At 49.8% G+C, this 23,810-nt stretch overlaps 8 protein-coding genes and 1 non-coding gene across 9 annotated transcripts; 6 read left to right on the top strand and 3 right to left on the bottom strand.

Moving 5' to 3' along the window:
• Positions 1-12: 12 nt before the first annotated feature.
• Positions 13-1,302, top strand: POJ06DRAFT_260711 (uncharacterized protein). Its single transcript, XM_056188522.1, has 4 exons — positions 13-237; positions 288-313; positions 363-411; positions 480-1,302. The coding sequence occupies exons 1-4, from the start codon at positions 229-231 to the stop codon at positions 1,260-1,262; spliced, it is 867 nt and encodes a 288-aa protein (XP_056041465.1). The 5' UTR covers positions 13-228; the 3' UTR covers positions 1,263-1,302.
• Positions 1,303-1,406: 104 nt separating this feature from the next.
• On the top strand, positions 1,407-3,172 carry POJ06DRAFT_260708 (mitochondrial carrier domain-containing protein). Its single transcript, XM_056188521.1, has 2 exons — positions 1,407-1,835; positions 1,887-3,172. Exons 1-2 carry the CDS (start codon positions 1,718-1,720, stop codon positions 2,960-2,962), a joined length of 1,194 nt encoding a protein of 397 aa, XP_056041464.1. The 5' UTR covers positions 1,407-1,717; the 3' UTR covers positions 2,963-3,172.
• Positions 3,173-3,216: 44 nt separating this feature from the next.
• POJ06DRAFT_201580 (Eisosome component PIL1-domain-containing protein) lies at positions 3,217-4,092 on the bottom strand (the record flags this gene model as incomplete). The annotated part of the gene is made up of 1 exon (XM_056185245.1): positions 3,217-4,092. A coding segment is annotated over one exon (876 nt), but the record flags the coding sequence as incomplete, so codon positions are not given.
• Positions 4,093-4,935: 843 nt separating this feature from the next.
• Positions 4,936-8,968, bottom strand: POJ06DRAFT_260702 (Glutamate/Leucine/Phenylalanine/Valine dehydrogenase-domain-containing protein). The gene is made up of 4 exons (XM_056188520.1): positions 8,603-8,968; positions 8,473-8,534; positions 8,343-8,370; positions 4,936-8,084 (listed from the first exon to the last, which is right to left on the bottom strand). The coding sequence occupies exons 1-4, from the start codon at positions 8,799-8,801 to the stop codon at positions 5,212-5,214; spliced, it is 3,162 nt and encodes a 1,053-aa protein (XP_056041462.1). The 5' UTR covers positions 8,802-8,968; the 3' UTR covers positions 4,936-5,211.
• Positions 8,969-9,290: 322 nt separating this feature from the next.
• POJ06DRAFT_260700 (uncharacterized protein) lies at positions 9,291-10,504 on the top strand. The gene has a single exon (XM_056188519.1). The coding sequence runs from the start codon at positions 9,533-9,535 to the stop codon at positions 10,397-10,399; it is 867 nt and encodes a 288-aa protein (XP_056041461.1). The 5' UTR covers positions 9,291-9,532; the 3' UTR covers positions 10,400-10,504.
• Positions 10,505-11,763, bottom strand: POJ06DRAFT_260697 (NADP-dependent oxidoreductase domain-containing protein). Its single transcript, XM_056188518.1, has 4 exons — positions 11,691-11,763; positions 11,484-11,577; positions 11,392-11,433; positions 10,505-11,339 (listed from the first exon to the last, which is right to left on the bottom strand). The coding sequence occupies exons 1-4, from the start codon at positions 11,699-11,701 to the stop codon at positions 10,578-10,580; spliced, it is 909 nt and encodes a 302-aa protein (XP_056041460.1). The 5' UTR covers positions 11,702-11,763; the 3' UTR covers positions 10,505-10,577.
• Positions 11,764-13,576: 1,813 nt separating this feature from the next.
• Positions 13,577-15,896, top strand: POJ06DRAFT_26982 (glycoside hydrolase superfamily). Its single transcript, XM_056189399.1, has 2 exons — positions 13,577-14,331; positions 14,380-15,896. The coding sequence occupies exons 1-2, from the start codon at positions 13,860-13,862 to the stop codon at positions 15,636-15,638; spliced, it is 1,731 nt and encodes a 576-aa protein (XP_056041459.1). The 5' UTR covers positions 13,577-13,859; the 3' UTR covers positions 15,639-15,896.
• A 419-nt stretch (positions 15,897-16,315) lies between these two features.
• POJ06DRAFT_t73 lies at positions 16,316-16,387 on the top strand. Its single transcript has one exon. It is a non-coding gene; the product is annotated as a tRNA-Met (tRNA).
• Positions 16,388-16,983: 596 nt separating this feature from the next.
• POJ06DRAFT_270821 (uncharacterized protein) lies at positions 16,984-22,791 on the top strand (the record flags this gene model as incomplete). The annotated part of the gene is made up of 5 exons (XM_056189466.1): positions 16,984-17,142; positions 17,199-21,653; positions 21,712-21,832; positions 21,891-22,720; positions 22,774-22,791. The coding sequence occupies 5 exons, from the start codon at positions 16,984-16,986 to the stop codon at positions 22,789-22,791; spliced, it is 5,583 nt and encodes a 1,860-aa protein (XP_056041458.1).
• Positions 22,792-23,810: the final 1,019 nt, after the last annotated feature.

The raw sequence follows: 23,810 nt of genomic DNA, 5'->3' as shown, positions 1-23,810 counted from the left end.
TTTCGTTTACGACTTAAAAAGGGCGTTGGGACTTTTCACAGGTTGTGGGTTAGGGTCGTCGTTCGCAAGCATGCGTGCGGCAACGGATTTGTGTTCAAAACAAGACGCTTGTGAGCTTTGCTCGAGACGACGGAGTCAAAACTTTGGCAGATGAAATGAACAGAGAATATCATTTAAGAGAATCGAGTGAAGCCGTGCGAGCTATACAGATATGACATTTGAGGGAAAATGGGTTGGGTAATTGTGATTGCGAAGTGTGTAAATTATCGGAATGCTAAGTGAAGTAGGGAACGTATATTGATGGGGAATGGAGGTATGTGTATCGATATTGTCGTCTTGTACAGAGGGCTGAGGTAATGTAGCTGCGACTGCAATCCGCCGCGCCCGTCATTTAGACGAGTAGCCAAAGACGTATGTACTCAGAAGTTCTTACTCTTACCACATTGTTGGCAATGTCGTGTGTTGATTTCGACGGATAGAATCGAGCATATTACTCCTGCCCACTTAAATTTCAGGACAAGAACCGCTGCAAATTCTTTATATACGAGGACTCACCCGAATTCGCCGTCCGCACGGGTGCAACGCCGCGACCGCCTACTACGCCTTCTCGTCCGGCAATTTCTCATACTCCTGGTCCACAAGTTTCCCCGCACACTCCTACGCGAAGCCGACAGGCGCAGCCTGTACAGCCCGATTATTCACAGCAATCGAATGAGACGGTAGAGAATGACGAGTTTGATGATCCAGAATTGGAAAGATTAATGAGCAGTGTGGATGAGTCTGTATTGACTCCCTCGAAGAGACGGAGAGTCGAGAGCGCCACCACGCCAACGCCTGCGAGACGAGATTATTCGGACTTAAGCAATTTATTTACTCCGCCTGAGTCTTCTTACGAGTTGAGTTCCGCGAAGGAGCTAAGTGTGGCAGGAGTACAGCAGGAGGCGAATACGACTTTACGAAGGGCAGTGTTGGCGGACGATAAATTGGACGCTCCGGTCAGGACGTACAGCGATGCTCACGAGATGATGAGAGTACATTGGAAGGAACTGCTAGACGAAGGTAGCAGATACATTCGACAGCTTTCTGACATCTTGAGTGAAAAGGGACGTAGGCTGGAAGAAGAGAACGGGGACCTTAAGCGACAAATTGCGACATTGGAGGAGGAGAGCGCCGCTCTGACGGAGCAGCACGAGGAGTATGCACGGCAAATTAATACGGTCAAAGCAGCAGTGCATACATACGAGGACGCACTGCTGCTCTAATTAGGGATTCAACAACTATAGCTTAGTAGTAGTAAAGTCGATCATTGCGCTTCTCATACTTAAACCCTGAAGCCGCACGACCCTGGAAACTGGTCTCGGCTTTAAGAGCTCGCTGAGCAAATGGTGGGGCTTGTACCTCTCTATAGACTGTTGGGCTAATAATTGCCATCTCCGGTCCAGATAAAATTCACAACGCGTCTGCGAGACCGTCTCCGGAAAGGCCTAGTCATTTTCACACGGATAGAAAGTTTTCTCGACTATCAGCATTGATAACGCAGTCTGCTGAAATACTACCTCCTGACGGAACTGCGTGGAACCTCAGAAGTATTCCTTCGGGTCCAACTTCGGCTCACACTGGCCGGAGCAGGATATAACAGGCGGCGAGGCCATAAAAGTGATTTCGCGCATCTGCGCGGTTTTGAGAGCGCAATAGTATATTTGACGGTACAGCAAGAATGAGCTCCTCAAGTTCGTCTTCTTCCCGGCAGAGTCAGACGCAGGAACTGACCGGGATCACCACGTTTCAGAGAATGCTTTCCGCGTGTTCTGGATCGCTGGTGAACTCGCTTGTCGGTGTGTTTAATAACTTTTGAATGCTATGCTGCAGCTTGCTAACTGGCTTAGCTACGCCATTCGATGTAATACGTGTACGGCTACAGCTCCAAGAATGCGTCCAACCAAGTCCATCGCCACTGAAATCGTACCCTCTGCCACAAATGAACCCAGCCCAGCTAGTGACGGCGGATTTAGGCGTGAAGACCTGTTGCCGGGACGTATTCAGCATGCCGGCGTCAGTCGACTACTGTGTCGCGTCACACTTTGACGAGTGCGCGGTGCAACAATATTCGCAGCGGCAACTATTTAGAGGTACTTGGGACGGATTCGCAAAGATCACCAGAACTGAGGGGATAACCGCTTTATGGCGCGGATTGTCACCTACGCTGGTCATGACGATTCCATCGAATGTGATTTACTTTGTAGGGTATGACTATCTGCGAACTGCAATTCCGATCAAATCAGACACAGTTGCGCCACTAGTAGCCGGTGGTTTCGCGAGAATGCTGTCAACTACTGCCGTGTCACCGTTTGAACTTTTTCGTACACGATTACAGTCCGTGGCATCGTCGAGCCGGCAATCACTGTCATCAAGAGACGCCTTTGCCATGACCTGGGACGGCGTGAAGATTATGGTACGGACCCAGGGTATTGGTACATTATGGCGTGGTTTAGCACTCACTCTATGGCGCGATGTGCCTTTTTCTGCAGTGTACTGGACAGGCTATGAGAAATCGCGGCAATTGCTGGATCAGTACAACCACGACCGAACGACCGGTGAAGCGGAAACTTTTGTCCAAGCGTTTGCGGCCGGCGCTATTTCCGGTAGCTTTGCAGCTTTCGTGACGACGCCTTTTGATGTTGGCAAGACGCGGAGACAGGTGTTGCGCAATCGTGACCCTTCGATGGATAGTATGCTTGCGTTGCTAAGGAAGATTGCGAAGGAAGAAGGGATGTCGGGGTTGTTTAAAGGTTTAGGACCGCGCATGATGAAGGTATCCGTGTCTTGCGCAATCATGATATCGTTTTACGAAGTCGGCAAGCGTATTTCGATGCGCTCCAACGAGAATTCAGTACAGTCGCAGCGTTTCTCCTCAACCCCACAAGAGGAGGAGGAAATTTTGATGGCAAGCACAGCGGATTGATAGAATTGGATAATAGGATCAGCTATTTTCTCTACGCATACAGGCAGTTCTTCTCGATCAATTTGTATTATATCTTTGTTATGTACTCCACTTTTTTCGATATGGGCTTTAAAAGCATTGGATTGGTTACGGGTTGGTGTTGATGAGATTATTTATTATCATATTAGTTGGGCATATTTGCAACTATAGAACAGTTAAATATACAGTTACTAAAAAAACCAACATCAGTTCAGTAAACGCGACATAAAAGAAAATCACTTTCTGGTCAGAACCATAGAAGCAGTAGCCGAAGCAGCAGCGGCAGCAGCAGTCGCGACAGAGACATCCCCATTCGCATTCTCATCGTCACAGAGTTCATCAGTAGTTCCCCAACCAGGACTCCACCCTCGGAGCTCGTCCTCCACCATTCCCAGGATCTCTCTGGTTTTTGCCTCACCTCTATAGGCCCGCATGATCTGACCAGGAACAATGATCTCGCCATCCAAGAAGCTGAGAATCTCCCGGCCGTACTTGACCAACACCAACTCCTTTTCACATCGCTCTTGTAACGCATCCAGTTGCACCCTCCACGCAACACGCAGTCGCTCCCTCGTAACATTCAGCAGTTGCGCGTCGGCAACTAAAACTTCGGCATCGGCGCGCACGAGTTCGCGCTCCAGCTGCTCCAATTTCCGACCCGCTTCGGGCTTGATCGACGCCTTGTTAATCTGGTCTCGGAGTTTGGTCTGGTGCGTTTTGGCGGGGCGAATAGAATTCTCGACATCCTGGATCGTTTTCAGGACCACCTTGACGTCGTCGATGCCCTCGGAGTAAGATTCCTCGAGGTTCGCCATTTCGGCCAGTAATACGCCGAATTTGTCCGCCACGTCAGACACCGCGTCGTCGCCGGTCTGGGCGCTCCATGACGAGAGCAAATGCGCGGTAGTGCGGGTTGACGAGGCGGCTGAGCGGTGATGGGATAGGAGCGGGTTTAATGATTTGATTAGTCGCGCGAGTGGTGGATGGACCGGAGAGAGGATTGGCAGGAACTTGCGCGGCGATGGTGGTCTGCCCGATAGCGTCGTGGCCGCGAGAGGCGAGAGGGGGAAGTCATCTGCCGAATGACGAGATCTGAGTGATATTGCGCGGTGCCTGCATCCCGGTCAGTATGAGCTATGTGGTCGCCAAATATATACGCACATCTGGAGTTAGTGTTTCAAGGATTCAGTCTGAGGTGATGATTGCGCAGTCTTTGGTTGCCGTCCCGCTAATTGTTCCAGTTGAATGCTAACAGTGTACATCAGATTACAGTAGACATCCAACCGAAATTTAAGGGTATACTTAACCGCGTGCGGAGTGGAGACTGGGACGCAGTTCATATGGCAACTCGGATTGTAAACAGTTATTCAGGGGTTGTAACCGGAAACTAAGCTATTCCTAATAGGGCAATTTGTTTGCCAAATAAAGTTAAAGCGTAAGCCCAAATTCTATTTCGTTCGCCTAAAGCCCGGATATAAGACCGAGACACTCAGCTTTGCCTGTCAAAATAGACCTCTGGTGCACAATAGGACAGCGTAAAACCTATGTCGTTGTGTGGCGGTGTCTGTAACGTGAAATATCGACCGAAACCGACCAGTAGAACTTGGTCAGCGAACCAATTAGATTTTATTTGCAATATTTGCGGGCTCATGTTGTTGAATTCTCCTGGCAAAGTGAACTTTGTCGGTTACTGGAAAACCAGGTAACTCATAAACAGCTTGTCGAGCGGACTAAAATGGTATGGTAAACTATGTGGTGCAGCGTAAATCGAGAAAATCATCGATATAATTGTCAGGTCGGAATACGTAACTTCACTACTACGACTTGATGCAAGTTGGATCAGGCGGCAGGCGAAGTTTTGTTACCGCGCAAGATGTCTATGACAAGTATCATGGGCATGCTGGCCGCCTGAAGATGGGCGGGCGAGCTACAAACTTGGTCGGACTCTTCTTTCGCGACACTCTACCCACCTCTGAATTGAAGTAACTAAAACCCGGTGTTATTAATCTAAATCTGCAGCTCTGACCATCTCACGCGGGTAAAAGCATCCCCGCACATGTCTGTCTCATCTACCTGGCTGTCTCTGTACTCGCAGCTGCAGCAGCTTCTTATACACTTCTAGTGTTGTAACATGCTGGACAAAGATTATATTAACTATGATGTCGACGCCTTTCGTTAAGAGCCAATCTATACCTCATACAAAGCCACAAACACGCTGGCCAAACAAACAATTACTGATCGACCAACTGGCGCTTCTTAATCATGAACTCAAAGAACGCAAACTGTCCCGGATTCGGGCCCTTCTCGTACACGAACCGTCCGGCCAAATATGATCCAAAGATGGCCTTCATATACGCGACTGGCACGCGCCGGATGATCGTGCCGAGACCGATCGCGTCCTGCAGGAGTTTGGGAAGTGCTTCCTTGAGCACGGCGTTCCGGAACACGGTGTCATCCCATAACTGAGAGTTCTGGAGCTCCTCGGTCAGGTCCGTGATGGCGTTTGAGAGCTCGTCGGATAGGATCGAACTCGGCTTGCCAGATTTTTTGTGTTCGCGCCAGAGAGCCTCGAATTCAAGGTACGCGTTGTTCTTGATGATTTGCTGCACTTCCTTGACATAGGCTTTGTAAAATCCTGGAAGCTTGCCTTCGGACACGCACATGTTCTCGTAAAAACCTTCATCGTCGAATGCTAGCGACGCAAGGACTTCGAGTGAAGACGACGTAACGCCACCCTTGTTTGCGCTGGCGTCCTTGAAAACAATGGCGCCGCAGTGCTCGAGCTTCAACTTTGCTTCCTGAGTAAGGAAGAGGTTGGCACCTTCGACAATGTATGGGATCGTGGATTTGCCGTCAACAATGAGGTTCGACACGTTGTTGATGTTGATTGCCTCGGGACGTCCGCCACAGGGAACGAATAGGGTAAATTGCTCCTTGCCGTGCCGAAGATGGAACAGATTTCGGAACGTCGTGCCGTTCTCGACAACCTCGCCTGACGGTAGCACGACGTCCTTCTCGTCGACAAGCACGCGGTAGCCATCCTTGCTGAGCTTGGCCACGTCAAAGTTCGAAATCATCTTGCGTGATTTGGCGAGCCGGATCAGCTCGTCGCGATCAAGACCATTCGGATCTGCCAGCACGCCCGAGCCGTCAACAACGGCCACATAGGTTTCGTTCGACAGCAAGATCTCGTTCGATCCCAAATCGCCGTCTGGCCCACCAGTCTGCAATTTGCGCACAGTGTGGCCGTCAATTCCGAGCTTGCGGTAGATCCCCATGACGTATTCGCGAACTGACAAACTCGTCATGCCGTACTCGTCGTGCGGAATGCCACCGAGCTCGGGACTCTTGCCAGTGAAAAACGATTTCCACCAAGGCGCGCCGCGCTCGCGAGCGTGTAATGTCGCCCAGTCGACCAATCCGGCCGTGTTCTCGTCCGGGCCCATGAAGATTATTTCCTCCTTCTTGTATAGGTCCACAATCGGAATCGGCGACTCAATGGGTAGCAACAGATCCAATATGGCATCGATGTACTTTTGGAACGCAACCGTAGCCTTGTCCTGATGCTCGTAGTCGAGCAAAATAACACCTTTAGACCCACCTTCGGGAATGTCCTTGTTTTTGCGCTGCTGCGTGTTGGCCAAATTGTAGTTCTCGTCGAACAAAGTGCGAGAATTGAGATTGTACGCTTCCGCACTGCGGCTCTTAACGAGACGAATGCCGCCCCGAGCGATGTCCCTGAACCTGAGATGGAACCCACGGAACTCCTGACCGACAGCAAGGAACATGCCATACAATGGCTGCGGGTATTCTAGAGGCGGTAAGAATTTGGGGTCCAGACGGAAGGACAGTGCGACTTTGGAAGGCGTGTAAAAATTCGTGCGCAAGACATGCTTATTGAATAAGTGGAACGCGTCCATGACAATGATGTGGTGATCGTTGGCAGCGTTACGGCGAACGAGCTTGGTGAGCTCTTCGTCAGTCAAGACGCTGCTGGACTTGAGACGCTGGTACGACAGGGTCGGCAAGAATTCCCTGTCCTCGCCTTCCGACTGGATATAGTGGGTCGACGCGAATGAGAGGTAAAACTGGCGCACGAGCTCGAGCTGAAAAGAGATGATGTCGAAAATGTACTCCCGAGTGAACGTTTCCTGGCGCAGACGACGCTTGATCTTGCTGAGAACCTCCTGGTGCGCCGAGTTTTCGCGGTCAACGATCGACAGGAGCGAGCCGTACTCTGGACCGAGGCGGTTCAAGAAGTGTGTAACGAAGATTGTCACACAGTGGGCGTAAATGGACTCCTGAAGACTGAGCTCGCCCTCTGCAAACAGCGGCTGGTATAGGTTCTTGGGTAGGCAGTACAGAAGCGACGCCTCCTTGATAACCTGATGAATGGAATGCTCGATTGGCGGGTATTTGGACGACTTGGGAGACGGAGACAGGTAGATGCACATAACAGTGACACCGTTCCTAAACTGCTCGACATATTTCCGCGTAGATGTCAGTCCGTAGTAGTGGTACAGGTCAGAGATGGCAGAGAAGTAGTTGCTGGCCGATCGCTGACGGTAGCCGATAATGAGCCGTCGTTCCCGAGTGCCCTCAATTTCAAACATCTCGATCACAGGGCCGGAGACCTGGCGGACGGCGAGCTCAATGACAGACTTGTAAATGTTCTTGGTGTTCTCCGACGCCTTTTCGTAGAAGAGCTTGTCAGAGATTTTCTGCATGTTGACCTCGCCAGGAGCGACTTCGACGTCGGGGTACTTGCACTTGTAGACAAAGTAGCAGCGGAACTGTTGCGGCTCGTCTTCAGTCACATTGTCGACAGCCTTCGTGACGGACCTAAAAGTCTCGACTCTGTACGCACGATTTTTGCCGGAACCATTGAGATACTTCGCGTCGATACGCTCTTCGTACTGCGGGCCGGATAGATTCGAGACGCCGGGAACGCTGGTGTCGATGTAGACGGCACGGTCCTCATCCTCGCGGTCGAGGCGAAGCTCAAGCTTGTGATCCTTGCGGGAGAACGCGGCAACTTTGGCGCCATAGATGGACAGAATGTGGTTCGCGATATTTTCCACAGACTCTGCCGCAAAGTATTGATCTAAAGATAACTTGTTAGCCAACCGACTTCGACAGAAAATATCTCCTTGGTTGTTGCGGCTCGGTGCGGCTAATGGGCACGTGCATCTTTTGCTACAGCCATGCGCCCGCCCAGCAGCGCCACAAAGCGGCTACGAGCACAGGCAGAAAGCAGACAGAAGTCCCAACTGCAACCAAAAGCGGGGACAAAATATAGCCGACTGAAGCGAGATTGAACGAGAATAGCGCGAAGAAGCAGAAAACAATGGAAGTAGCATACCATCGATGCCGAGGGAGTTGTAGAACCACTGAGCAGGAATGTTAGTACGAGCTCAATTTGAGAATCATGACGCGTGATGTGACAAGGCACACGCTGGTTCTGCCCCACAACCACACGAAGAAGAACTCACTTTTGTCTCATGCTCAATCAGGTTATCGGGAATGAATCCACGACTGTCAAGCTCGTCCATTACTGCAGATATTTGTTAGACTGCATTCGGCAGCGAGATCAGCTAGCACACATCGGTGGTGGCTACGCACCATGCTCCATCTGAGCCTCCTTTCCAGGAAATGGCTTGGCCCGGTAGAACGGCGTAGGCTCGAGCACGCGCGGCAGGTCATGGTGATGGCCATTTTGGGCGCTGCCAGGGACAGACAGGTGTGTTGGCTGGGGCGAGGGCGTGCCGCGGATGTCTGGTGTCAATGGCAGATGCAAGTGACGAGAGGCAACTGTGGACATGGTGAGGGAAGAGTAGAAGACGACCGGCGGCAGGCCGTTTCAAAAACAGTGATGAAGATGTCGAGTGAGGAGAGTGAAAACAGGATTTCTGACTGCACAATCACATCGCCAGGGGGACCAGGATCGTGTATGGTTATTTATTCTTCGTGAAGTTGACTGCGACGGCCAGAATTGCGTGCGGAATTTAAGGTTCTGCCACGCCGAAAATACACTCGCACTAGCCCCATTTCGGCCTCTACAGCACGTGACTGCCTGCGTTCGCTGACGCCGTTCCGTGCGTTTTGTACCGTCACGTGGCTTCAAGCTGCGCCATGCTCGATTGGGAAGTCGATTTTCCCGGCGCAGCAAGCACAAATCGCTGGATTAGGATACGCTTCCACGACGGTCGACGCAAAGCCAAATTTGGCTCGTCCGGTGACCCGACAAAAAAAGAAAATAAAAATAAAAAGCGCCCGACCACTTGTGATCAGATCACAGGGTAAGGTGTGGATTCAACTCACACCTTTGTCACAACGACTCACGGACTCCCAGGGGTTTTGTGTCGCGAACCGTGCGACGCGTCCCCGTTCTGACTTCCAACCCGCAAACGACCCCTGGCTCGACCATTCGCGCCTTGTCCAAATCGTCTGTCCCTCTACGCGTATATATATATATTTGTCCATATTATCGCAACTGTATATTCAGTATCATTTGGCATATATAGTATTCGTTGTCCTGGCAATTTCTTTGCCATGAAGTCCCGTGCACTTCGCCCGCCAGACATCGTCCTTCCACCGCCTTTCCCGGCCGCGTCCATGGTCAGCGGGCGCCAGCAACCGCACGACCACGGTCTCGCGTCTCCAGCATCAGTTCACACTCCCGGCATTCGGACGACTCGAGTGCGGCCAAGCAGCAGTATAAATCCGGCGCAGAATTCGCCATTGCCGACTTCGGTAAGCACTAAACGGGCACGCACGACATGCCTGCCAGTTACAGCTGTTCTGTGGGGGGATGTGAAGACGCCGGCTGCCGTTCCACGACAAAAGCCAATGGCAGTAAGATCTTCGTCAACATCTTCGTCGACCGACGAAGAATCCGCGTCCGAGCCCGACACGCCAGATTCATCACGTTCGTCGTCGCCATGGACAGGAATCCAAGACCGCATTCTTCGCCTTGCGCTCGACACCCACCTTTCCGACCCGCGCACAACCCCGTTCGCAGGCTCAACACCACCCGCGACCCTCCTCCACCGGATCGCCAAGGCAGCCGTCAAGCTCGCCATCGAGCATGGGGCAGACCTCATGTCGGGCCACACGCTGGCCGACATTCGCAAGCGCATAGTCGAAATTAACGCTGACGACCCCCCTGTCGTCCCCACGAACAGCAGCTTCGCGAGTCCGGTCCTTCGGAACGCGGGCATGGGCGGCATCAGGTTTTTGACCGAGCGCGCGATTTGTACAGGCGTCGCGAACGACGATTCGTACTTCCCGTTGCCGCTGCAGTCGCCATTTCACGAGTCCCGCAATGCGATCCCTGACGGCGGCCAAAGAACACCAGCGTCCGCGAAACGGAAATTCGAGGAATTGGAAAATGACGAACGGGAGTACTTGTCGTTTTGATTCTACAATTGCTGTATTGGAGGAATTTTTTGTGTTTGGGCGACTTGTTGTTGTTTGGCCGGAGTATTAGGTTGCAACTTCTATGGATTCAATTGGAATGTACATCACGATTTTATGACACGGGCACCTTACTTTTGTTCTATCCTCGAATGCATGGCAAACTCTATCTATCTATCATCTAATCGTCGTGGAAAACAACCTCGCCCCAGTTCGGGTTAACCAACCTCTTGGCCGTCGTGTTTGAAATAGCGTCCACGGCCGCGATGTCCTTGTCGTCCAGCACGAAATCGTCAAAGTTGGCAATAATCCGCTCCGACGTCACGGACTTTGGAATGACGGACGTGCCACGCGAGATTGCCCATGAGATGAGCACCTGGGTTGGCGACTTGCCGAGCCGGGCGGCGATTTCCTGCACGGCCGGTTCCTGCTGCAGCGGCGCGTTGGTCGACCCGAGCGGCGAGTAGGCCGTGATGTGGATGCCCTTTGCCTTTGCGTAGGCGAGCAGCTTGTGCTGCGGCAGGTACGGGTGGAGCTCAACCTGGTTAACCGCCGGAACGATCTTGGTGGTCGGCGCCGTCAACAGCTTCTCAAGGTTGACGGTCGAGAAGTTCGACACGCCGACGGCCTTGGTCTTACCTGTCGCGGGCAACTTCTGCACAAGCTCCCACGTCTTGACAAAGTCCCAGCCCTTGACCCGGTCCCGGCTGCCGTCAGGCAAGGTGGGGAATAACGGGTGGTTGCCCTTGGGATTGAGCGGCGACGGCCAGTGGACCAGGTACAAATCGACATAGTCGAGACCGAGTTTCTTGAGCGAAATGTCGAGGTTGGCTTCGGGATCGGTGTGGTATGTGCCCCACAGCTTGGTCGTCAGGAAGATGTCCTCGCGCGGGATGCCACTGTCGATAATGGCCTTGCCGACCTCGGCCTCATTTCCGTACACCTGCTTCAATTAGCTTTCCGTTTTTGCTACGAACGCAATTGTCGGCACATACGTAGGCGGTGTCTATGTGGCGGTATCCAGCCTTGAGTGCGACCTACTTATTGTTAGACAATTCTCCAAATGAGCGGCAGCGACGTAGCGTACCAGCACGGCCTCGTAGACCTCGTTAGCGCCAGACTGCCAGGTGCCGAGACCGAGGGCAGGAATAACGGCGCCAGTATTGAGAGTGAAAGTGCGTCTAAGAATGAGGTCAGCAGCGCTCTTCGGCTCGGGCAACTAAATTGAGTGCCGCCTGATCTAATCAATTGGTCGTAGACTTGCTACAACCACACCACTGAAATTCGAACTAACCCAGTAGTCATCGTCGATGCCACGTAATAAGTGCGGATAGGAGTGGTTGATGACTGGTGGGTGAAGCTGGACTTTATCTTTGGTTGTTCCGGGGAAAAGCAGCAATTTCGGAGTTAGCGGTTCGGGTCACACATCCAGAGAAGAGATAATTGGCCGAGACTTGGTAACGACCCGCAAAATAGACTCGGGTCAGCCCAGTCGGAGCGACGCCAATGAGATCATCATTGGCTGACTTAATCTTGCACAATTATTGCGCGCAGGCGCATCGCAATTTCACTTATCGAACAATTCGTGTGATCTTTGTTCGAGACGCGTCTTCACCGGCATCTGGTTATCGTGCCCGACAGTGAAGAATTAGAACGAATTATTTCGTTCAGGACCATTTTTTACGGTCGAATTTCGTCGAAATCTTTCAATCTGGATAGGAAGAACAGACGGAGTTTGGTTTTAGCCCATTGTGAATGGCATTAGAGCAGTACCAGTATGAGCAAAAGGCAACATGTCGATAAGTATCTCGGGCCGACGAGTTTCCTGTCGGACATCATTGTCGGGTGCTGACGTTTATGTGCGATATGTCAGTGGTTATGAGCCCTAGCGCAATGATCGATCCAAGTGATCAAGAGCAGACTTCCGCGCGGCGGGAAAACTCCCTGACTGGGCAAAATTCGACGCTGTAAAGCTCGACCTGAGAATCTGTAGTCAGTCACGTTTGAAAAGAATATGGAGCTATGCAATCGTTGCGAAGTCACTCAACAGCGAGTTGCCCTTCAGCGCCGCTGACACCAAGAGACAGGGTTCAGGACTTAAGTTTGTTGGTCAGTAAAAGGACAAATTTGTATGCTAGGTAATTAGTATTAATATATAATTAATAAATGTTCCCCCAAATTCCATTAGTAACCATTGATTAGCTTATATGTCGGACTTTCTCATTTCCGCGCTAATTTAAAACAGCTATATTAGAGTCACCTACGTTACTTAGACACTTGTACTTCTTGATTCGCCGACGACTGCATTTGATCATGCTTTACCGAAAAAGCCGTATGAATATGAAACTACCGGACAGGATCGCCAGACACGGAAAGTACAGAAAGAAATTATTGCGGGCCAGAAAGTAATACAACGCCCTATTCACTTAAAACGGCAATCTTACTCTATATCCGCTCCACGGCGGTCCTCAACATTGCAGCACTAAATTCATGCTCGAACCGTTCGCGATGAAAAAAGTTCAATGGTGCCGCTCGGATTTCATCTTCACTAAGATATGGGTGGGAAGGCAGTCCCCAAGGAAGACATCACGAAAGTTGGGTGCGACATTGTCAACGAGAAACTGACTCTCGATTGTTCGCAGAACACTTACTGAAAGAAGAGAAAAGTACAGATTCATCTTCACTACGGATACTCACCTCCATTACATGTTGGCCTCGCGTTCACTTTGGCGGTCTCGCACGTGGTCAGTATTGAGAAGATGGTCTGGCAGTGGCAAGATTGACCGAAAATTGACCGCTCAGTTGTCACAGTGCGGAAGGTCTTCTCGGGCTTGTCGGCGCAACTGGCAGCCAGAGTGCGATGACGTCAGACGACCGTTGCGCTTGCGTTTATGGCTCCCCGCGATAAAGAAAAATGTTAGTTCGCCTAATAGACCTGTGCTCAGTCTCACAGTCTGATTTCGTAGACTCCAGTAATAACTGTCAAACCGGACATCAATTTTCGATCGCAATACCGAGGTACTAAACTTGTTTATGAAGGCATTATAACGAACTGATTTTTCACCAATTTTTAGAATTGCGGCTCTATCGGGGATCGAGTATCGTCATAGCGAGGTTTGACTGTAATAGTCTAATAGATTTATTAGATAAAGACATAAAGTAGCGGAAGCGAAGTACTCAAAGTGCTATTTCCACTTGCCTAGCGGTCGTGTTGAAGCGAGCGCCGACGCTGGCCTGCGGTCAAAACGTTGGGTCTGGTACCGCATAATACTAGCGATGTTGTACCGTGCGGCTCACCAGATCGCGAAGAAGCGCCGATTGATGGTGGGGTCGCCTAAATCGATAGCGGGGTTCGGCACCCCGAAGTACGGCCGCAGAGGCCCCAGCGACACATAAAAAGGGCCCCCCGCAACGTCTTGACGACACCAAACGTTCCAGCGTATACTACTGCCGCACATTCACAATGACCATCACAAAGCTGCCTGTTCACCATGCGTGGTGGAAAGAGTCCAATGTCTACCAGATCTATCCAGCGTCGTTCAAGGACTCCAACGGCGACGGCATCGGTGACATTCCCGGAATCATCTCCGAGCTGGATTACATCGCCGGTCTCGGTGTGGACATCGTCTGGCTATGCCCGTGCTACAAGTCCCCCCAGGTCGACATGGGCTACGATATTTCAGACTATAAAGATATTTATGAGAAGTACGGTACGCTCAGTGACATCGACGAGCTTGCCAGTGGTCTGCACAAACGCGGTCTGAAGTTCGTCATGGACCTTGTCGTCAATCATACGTCTGACCAGCATGCGTGGTTCCAGTCGGCAATCTCCTCGAAGGATAGTGAGTACCGAGACTGGTATATTTGGAAGAAGCCAAAGTATGACTCTGACGGAACTCGTCTGCCGCCCAACAACTGGATCTCGTGCTTTGGAGGTAAGCATGCCGCAGATTTATGCTTTTGTCGCTAACAGTGGGTTTCAGGTAGTGCATGGGAGTATGATGCTGAAAGCGACGAGTACTATCTTCATTTATTCGCCAAGGAGCAGCCTGACTTGAACTGGGAAAATCCCCATGTTCGCGCGGCTGTCCACGACATCATGCGCTTCTGGCTGGATCGAGGCGTCGATGGCTTTCGCCTGGACGTTATAAACTTCATTAGCAAAGATCCTGCAATGCCAGATGCGCCCATCACCAACCCCTCGTCCAAATACCAGAGAGGCGATATGTACTATGCGACAGGTCCTCGGCTCCATGAATATCTCCAAGGACTGGGACAGATTCTGAAAGAATACGACGCATTCAGTGTTGGCGAGATGCCTTGCGTTTTCGACCCGTCTGAGATCATCAACGCCGTCGGTTTCTCCCGCAACGAGCTTAGCATGATCTTTCAGTTCGAGATCGTCGACCTCGACCATGCTTCCACCGGCAAGTACAAGCCTCGTACCTGGGCACTCACAGAGCTCAAGAAAATTGTCAACAAGTGGCAGACATTCATGCAGGTGAACGACGGGTGGAACGCGCTTTATCTCGAGAATCACGACCAAGCGAGGTCTGTTTCCCGCTTTGCATCCGATGCACCCGCGGTCCGCAAGGTTGCCGCGAAAATGCTTGCTACGTTTTTGGGATTCCAGTCTGGCACGATCTTTGTATACGAGGGTCAAGAACTCGGTCTTGCCAATGTGCCTACAACGTGGGGAGTCGACAAGTACCGTGATCTCGAGTCGCTAAACAATTACCATGAGAACGTTGCTGCTGGAGCATCGAAAGAAGAGCTCGCCAGTATTCTTGCAGAAATGCAGAAAAAAGCGCGAGATAACGCGCGAGTGCCCATGCAGTGGGACTCCAGTGATTATGCTGGTTTCAGTACTGTCACACCGTGGATGGATGTCAATGAAGACTACAAAGAGTGGAACGCCAGATCTCAGGAGAACGATCCATCTAGCGTGTACGCCCACTGGCAATCCATTTTCCGTCTGCGTCGCGAGTTCAAAGACGTTTTGGTGTACGGCAAATTCATTCTCCTGGATCCTCTAAATGAAAGTGTCTTTGCCTACAAGCGCGTGTATGGATCCACTGAAGCGCTGATCGTCACGTCTTTTAAGGATTCTGAGGTTACGTGGGCTGTGCCGTCAGAGTATGTCAATTCAGGAAAGATGTTATTGACAAATTACGATAGAAGTGAACTAACTGGAGAGATCGTGTTGAAACCGTTTGAGGCATTGGTTTGGCTTGTTCAGTAAATGTTTACATGTGTTTCTTATCAGATTAGAAATAGAAAGGTTGGGTAATTATTGACACGTTAGAGAGCATATTTGAGCGCGAATCAATGTAAAACTACAAACTTCAAAGCACGGACGCGTCGGACCTCTGGCCGTTGACTTAGGATGCCACGCTTTGGTCACATCACTGTCCATTAGTGCACGCGGTCTTCCTGCGGATGTAATCACCATGGTTAGTGAGAATCTGGGAAGATGTACTGGATTTTCCGTCGCCTACATAACATGGCCGTAGCGTTAAAGAATTACCTTTGCAGACCCTCCCATAGGCACCAACAATCGAACCATTGTTGGAAATGAGAATTCAATGCCTCACACACTTACATTTATCGGACAGCAGTTTGTAGGTAGTTCCATCCGCAGAAGTTGCTTTACTGTAGATTCAATGATTCCTTAGTCGTCATAAGTAACATGGGTTCGTAATCATTAGTCTCGGCGCGAGATCGTTTACGTAGTAGTCACATAAATAAACCGTCAGGATGTCGCCAGCTCGACAAATCCGACTAAATAGAGTGACCGTCCATTTTCCGGGTTTCCATTGGCATCTGTCTAAGCAGTACTATGAAAACACGGATTTTGGGCCACCACGTGCCAAATTCAAGGGCAGTTAGCCGCTAGAACTGCCTAGACTTACATGGAATAGCGATGTGGCGCAGCGGAAGCGCGCAGGGCTCATAACCCTGATGTCCTTGGATCGAAACCAAGTATCGCTAATTATTTATTTTTTTGCGTATTTAACGGAAATGTAATTTTTGCTATACCAGCTCGGTTGATCATGATTATATAACGAAGAAGGTAAGAGTGTTCTGCCACAAAATGCGATTCAATTCAAATTGCATCATGTGCTTGCGCTTGCGTAGGATGGGAGTCACATTTACTCCCTTCGGTAGGCAGGGTAATAGAATGCGCTGTCCACCAGGCCTGTGTTTGCTACTCCCAACCGCTCCACATATACACGACTACAAGGCATTTCTCGGTCGCAGATATTGCGGAAGCCAATTTATATCATTCAGTTGGATCTTTGTCAGCTACATAATTGTATTACTCGTTCATGGTTGAGAGTCTACCGTGTGATCGCCAGTGTTTAGTCCATACTTCCCTGGTCATACTTCCCTGGTGAGTACGTCGCCGGATTTGTTAGTGCTATCCCCACACGTAGCCATCCGGTTCCATCGTCATCTCGCAGCATGACTAATATTGGTTGTATTAGAGTGTTCCTATTGTTGCTGGATTCTGCAGTGGCGAGGCGTGATTGTTGCGAGCTGCTATTGTGGTCTTGATTGTTGGCGTTTCAGATAGTCATTGGAAGATGCGGCCCCCATGGCTTCCGCAGAATATCCAGAAACGCCTTCTGCGGTATATCCTCTCCCGTGTGGCAATATTTGATGATCTTGACTTGGCGAATCTGGATGTCCAATTGGGGACCAGTAGCTCCATCAGCCTGCGCGATGTGCGCCTAAATGTCGACGTATGAATCGGTCAATTGTGGCAGGTAACACTTTCGAGACTAACCTTGTGCCACAGGCGATATCCATTCCGGGAATGTTCTTGAGAGATGGACAAGTTGGAGAGATTACTGTTCGAGTTCCTAGGAATATCTTGACTACGCCAATAGAGGTGTCGCTTTCAGGTGTCGACGTCAGCGTTGCGCCGTCGCCGTCTGGACCGTCTGCTGAGGACTTTATGTCTCGAACAACGGCAAATCTTGCGTCGTCCTTTTTGCATAGTGAGACAGCAGAGGAAACTATTGAGTTGGAAAAGTCAATTCGAAAGTCGTCAGCAGATGCAGATGATTCTTCTACGGTTGTTTCAGACAGTGGTAGCACTGAGGCTGAGGACGACGAGCTCCTCCTGGGGTTTGGTACTGGCGGCTTCAATTTGCAATCCATGATGTCTAAGGCTGTGGATATGCTGATTTCTCAGTTGCGGATCACGATAACTGGGTTGTCGGTCCGCGTAGTCCTGCAGAATCTAATCCTTCAGGGTACTATAGAAGGATCCCAGTTCGTCACCGAGAAGGATGGTATCCGGGTTTTTAGGTTTACTGATATCCAATTTTCGTTGCCTCCAGATTTAAACCAAGATTATCTTCCATTTCGGCGGCGGGATGACGATCGGCGGAGCTCATCGTCATCTTATTCATCTGAGTCGTCAACAGATTCATCTACAGACGAAGGAGGCGTTTCCTCATCGGATGCAGAAGAGGGTGAGGGTGCATTTGACCTGTCAACAAGACATCGACACAAGCAGCCCAGGTCGCGATCTAGTAAGTCTCTCTTGGAGAGTATGTACTTCTCAAAAGAAGAGGCTGGAAGCATCTACATGAGCGCCATGTCACCCAGTGCGCAAGGCGTGAATAAATCGTCGACGTCCAGCATTACAAATATAAACGGCATTCTTCAAGACCTTGCCATTTCAGAACATCCTGTGTTCCACAGCGAGCAGTCCAACGGTAACGATGAGACTGTACCGAGCTCTATTGAGAACAGGCCATTGCGCGAAATTCCGCCACGGCTTCTATGGTGTGATGAGTTTGAAATTTCAATCCTTGGACCTCTCTCAAAGGCTGAATTTCGCATGGGCACGTTGAGAACTGGTCTGGCACATATGGACGCGGTTGCCGAGGCGATTGCTTGTGTATTGGAGGGGTTTCTGAACAGAGACGCTCTTGACGAATTTGAAAATCCACACGTGGGGTCTGCACCACCTGCGTATGTTAGCGGTGATACAATCTACGATTCATCGTCAACACCGGCAAATGAATCGAGTTCCGAAAGTAGCTGCAATGTCAAAATTGGTGTGCGCAGTATAGAAATTAGTCCGTCATCAGATTTAAGTGCAACAGGAGAGTTTATTTTGGCTGATAGGACACGATTGGTCTTCACGAATCTCTATGCTTCGTTGTCACAGTCATACACAGCCGAGGCGTTACACAATCCATACTCGCCGTCAGTGCCACCTACGATTGCCAGCATTTTGTCAATCGACTCTGTTCACGCAGTGAAATCTGGTGAAACAATTTTGGCATTCGACGGCGGCGAGGGTAAATCACTGCCGGACGTCTCTATTACTAGTACCAGCGCGGCAGCGATATTGGAACTCCCGAATAAGCTTGACATCGTCGCCAGCGTCGAAGTTTTGGAAGAGATAGCATTATTCGCAAACAGTGTCTCAGCGGTATTTAAGAGCTTTACCTCCGCGTCGTCCCGCTCAACGACTCCGGTTCCGCATGCCCACACGTCACTTCCGAAGTCAGCAGCAGAATATTCATTCACCGGAACCACTAATATTATTCGCGTCAATATTCTTACCAGCAGCCCTGCTATCACACTAGGGCTAACCATCCATCCGCTGTCCATTTCGCGGAATCAAGTTCGATCGGACGGTATTGTGCTGCGAGTTCCTGGTGCTGATGTCAGCTTGCATAGTCTCTTGTATGAGTGTTCGCCTGACGTGAGGTATTTGGAACGTAATATGCAATATGATCGAGCCTTTGAGAGGGAAGTAGGGACTCGGTTATCGCTAGCGTCGTTGAAGGTAAATAGTACATCCGTAGAGCAGCTTCTGCAGTCTATGAAGTCTATATCTGGCGAATTCTCAAGGATTGTGAACGTGTTCAATATTGCGGCTCAATCTTCTGCAGCACAACACCCACAGTCGAGAGCTCGATCTGCTAGATTACAGACGCCAGTCTCGTTAGTCACTGTAAATGAGGCAGATATTGCTCTTGAGTTTCCGGGAAAAGTTGGCAATATTACACTTCATTTTGACGCATTCGATCTAGCCAGCTGCGGTTCTGGTGTGTTATATATCGATAGTGAATATGTTAGGGTTGTGCGGCATACACCTTTTGACAGTGACGAGGACGAGGACGAATTTGAGCTTGTTGGTGCGGCCCTGGAGGAGCGGAGACGAGACCGGCCAATGGTTTCCATTGTATTGCGAGATACGAAGATAGTGTCGGCAGCAATCTACAACGTCAGATTTGAGTATCGTATTGATGTATTATTATTGTTCGCTTCAGCGTTTGGAAATGAGTCAAAGAAAGACGCTGAGTTACCGGAGAAAATCAAGATGGATCTATTCGGAGTGGAAAGAAGTCCCTCGCCCAGTTGGGACTACGACATGTTGGGAAATGATCGTCTGCATTCAGAAGTAGATGATGAGGATTATGCAGATGAAGATTTCGGTCTCGAAGAGCCATCAATAGACGAGTCAGTCGCGACGTTGAAATCTGCAGTTGCACCGTATCGCTTTGATCTCAGTATCCGCGACTGCGCAGTTGGTCTTAATCCACTCGGATTGCCATCCAAAGGACTTCTCGTCATCACTGATGGCAATGCCGATGGATATTCACGCGATCTGTCGGCTGGATTGTATGCAAACGTTAAGATCCGTCGCGCTACACTGTTCCTCATTGATGATGTTCAAAATCTCCGTCAGCAGTCCCAGCCACAGGTGGCAGGAAGGCGGAAAGTTCGGGTCGTGGAACATATGACTCCCTTTGCCGATTTTGGCTATGTTAGCGTCGCGTCGATATCATCGTCATCGGCAAAAGTAAAGTTTTCCCGTGAAGAAGCCATAACCGGAGAAAAGACAGGCAACGTGCTTGTGGAGATGGAGCTCAGAGATGACCTTCTTTTTGTGGAATCATGTCCAGACTCCACTCAGACGCTTATTGAGGTAATCAATGGTCTCAAACCGCCGGTGGTAGTGACCAATGATGAGATGAAATATCATACAGAGGTTTTACCTGTGGATTTACTTGCAAGTTTAGATGAGTCCGCATTTCGTTCGCCAAAAGATGGAAGCCGCAGTACGTCTAGGCAGAGCACTCCTCATTCAAGTAGGGTGCAAGCATCTATGATGGATTCTCTAGCCAGTAACGATACTGTGCATGCGACGTCAGAGGTAGAGAAGCAGCTTCTTGAAGCAGTTGGAGAAGATCTCCAGTTTGTGGAGAGTTATTATGGGTCTCCAGATGCCGCTGCAACGTCACGGTCTAATTCTGCAGGTTCTTCCAGAAGGAAGAGCGCCGCTTCCGACGATCTTGATTTTCCGGAATCTGTCAAGAGCTCCTCCTCCGACCTTCTTCTTAACGATGAGCTCGACGATGGTCTCATGGACGTTCCCCTGCCTGCGACTACGAATCTCCTCTCAGAAGATTTGGAAGACTCTGTGATGATATCAAAGCCTCAGCAGTCCGGAAGTGCTGCAATTAATCAGAAAGTCCAGGATGCGGTCCACAAGATTGAAATCCTTGAAGACCATTTTGGACGACAGTCGCTTATAGACGCTGCCTTGTCGCGCGCTAAGACCAAGTTAATTCAAGTTAAAGTTCGCGATGTCCATGTTCTCTGGAATCTTCATGACGGGTACGATTGGCCCCGAACACGTGACACAATATCGAAGGCTATCAAACGCGTTGAAGGGCGGGCCCTTGAAGCTCTCCGGAACCGGCTTCAGGGTGGATACGATAGCGATGGTAACGAGTCCATTATTGGCGATTTCTTGTTTAACTCGATTTACATTGGCATTCCGTCCGGTAATGATCCTCGTGAGCTCACAAATGCCATAAATCGCGAGATTGATGACGAAAGTGAGACTGCAAGTCAAGCCTCATCTACTACAGCATACTCATCCCGCCCCTCCAGCCGTGTGAGCAGCCGCCCCAGCACTCCCATTAAAAAGCCAAAGTTACGCCTCAAGCGGTCGAAGGCACACAAAATTCAAGTTGAACTTAAGGGTGTGAATGTCGATTTTGTGTCATATCCCGAAGACTCTGAAGTTGCGAATTGCATAGATTTAAGAGTTCGTGACTTTGAAGTCTTTGACAATGTACCGACGTCGACGTGGCGAAAATTTGTCACTTACATGTACTCAGCTGGCGAGCGTGAGGCGGGAGGCAGCATGGCTCACATTGAAATGCTGAATGTTAGACCTAGCCCTGACTTGGCAACGTCGGAAATTGTTCTAAAGGTTTGTTGATCGAGAGATTCGCTAGCTGTGAAGCCAATCTAACAGTTGAAATATATAGGCTAGTGTTCTACCACTTCGTCTATATGTGGACCAAGATGCCCTGGATTTCCTGGCTCGCTTTTTGACGTTTAAGAGCGATACGGCGAGTTCTCCAGTATCCGAGGAGATTCCGTTCTTACGTGAGTTGCAACGGATCTTGTTATGTTCTTAAGTGTACCGTACTCACAGATTATCTAGAGCGTGTCGAGTTTACCGAAGTCAAGGTCAAGCTTGATTACAAGCCGAAGAAAGTCGACTATGCTGGCTTGCGCTCAGGTCACACGACGGAGTTCATGAACTTTTTCGTCCTTGACGAGGCTAAGATTATATTGCGTGGCGTTGTTTTATATGGTGTACTCGGCTTCCCACGCTTGTTTCAGATGCTTAACGATATATGGATGCCGGATATCAAGTCTACCCAGCTGGGTGATGTCCTGGCTGGGGTGGCCCCAGTCAGATCACTCGTAAAGTTGGGTAGTGGTGTGCGAGACCTAGTCGTCGTTCCGATCAGAGAGTACAAGAGGGATGGTCGCGTAGTTCGCAGCCTACAAAAGGGTGCGATAAGATTTGCGCAGGTCACGACAAATGAGCTTGTCAATCTTGGGGCGAAGTTAGCAGTTGGCACTCAAAATGTTCTAGAGAATGCGGAATCTCTCCTCGTCGGACAATCTTCGGCATCGACTACTAACGGCGAAACATTCCGCCATGTCGGGGATGATTCCGAAAGTGAAGATGAAATTCCGAAGGCGATCAGCATGTATGCAGACCAACCGTATACTGTTGTCCAAGGTCTCCAACGCGCGTATTCTAGTCTTAACCGGAACTTTGGGACGGCGAAGGATATTCTTGTTGCCTTGCCCACTGAGGCCAGCGACCAGGGAGGAGCTCAGAAGGCCGCGATCGCCGTCGCACGAGCGGCGCCGGTAGCGGTGTTACGATCAATGATTGGCGCGACAGAGGCGGTGTCCAGTACCCTTATGGGCGTTAATAATCAAATGGATCCGCAGCGTCGTCGAAATATCGAAGATGTAAGTAACAACTTACGTTATTGAGTTGATCATTCTTAACTAACTCGACGCAGAAATATAAACGGCGTTAAGTTTTCATCTCTACAACTCCCCTCACTTTTAACTAAATAGCTTACCTTAACATGGCACTTTAGTATATAGTTGTTACATAATTATTGTGTATTATTTGAGTTCATTGTTTCTGGGCGTTTTAGCAGTAGCGATTGTTTATATGGGCTTCGTGTAATTAAGCTTTTGCGGGTTTTCATCAGGGGCGCAGGTATGACAGGCAACATACGTTTACTTTATGGGGTACTTTAATGTGTTGGTCATTCTTTCATTGTTCACTGCGGTGTTTAATCTTGTTGTCGATCGGTATCTGTAGTCATTGCTATTTTGTTCATGATGTCACCATAGAGCTGGGCACTTTCATGCTAGTTTGGTTTTTAGGTTTATTAATGCGTGTCGTTTAATAATATTGATAGGAACTCTTTGAGCTCAATTTGAATGTCCGACGTATAGTGAATACTGTGGGACTCACCCGCGCAAGAATAATGTCCAACAGATTCCTCTTGATCATGTCTTGATCATCTTCCTCCCACGTGATCGGTGCGGCTCGAGCAGGCACTGATAAGTGATAACCCGCCGTGTGCTCGATAAGGATGAGCACGGATCTCAGCGACGGGAGGTAAATCCCCCTCCCTTACTACAGAGGCATTGTAAATAGGTATTATCAAATATATCCTTGCACGCCTATATTTTAGGATTCTGTATGATATCTGCAATTGATCCTTAAGAGTTGTTGTAACCTCTAGACACGAAACTCCCAATGTCTGCATCCTGTTGGTTCGCTACCTGCTAGCTGGCGTTATTTCCAACTCCAGAATTAGTCAAACGGCTGCGACACCTGGCAGGGACCAAGCTGTCTTAGGGGTTCCAAGTCGCTAAGACTAATTGGGTCTAGTAGTGATCGTCCGGAGATCGGATTGCAGTTTTCATTTTCATGTGGCGGCAACTTATCAATCACCGAATTGTTCTCATGTAAATCTTTATGACTGATCCAGTCGCCGTTTAGCTTGTGCGTTCTCTGGCCGCGCCCTTATTGTCTACT

This window comes from Lipomyces tetrasporus (genome assembly GCF_029532465.1).
Source record: "Lipomyces tetrasporus strain NRRL Y-64009 chromosome Unknown POJ06scaffold_10, whole genome shotgun sequence".
Classification (NCBI taxonomy): domain Eukaryota; kingdom Fungi; phylum Ascomycota; class Lipomycetes; order Lipomycetales; family Lipomycetaceae; genus Lipomyces; species Lipomyces tetrasporus.
Note: the sequence above shows the minus strand (reverse complement) of the source record. Positions and strands in the feature narration are given on the sequence as shown.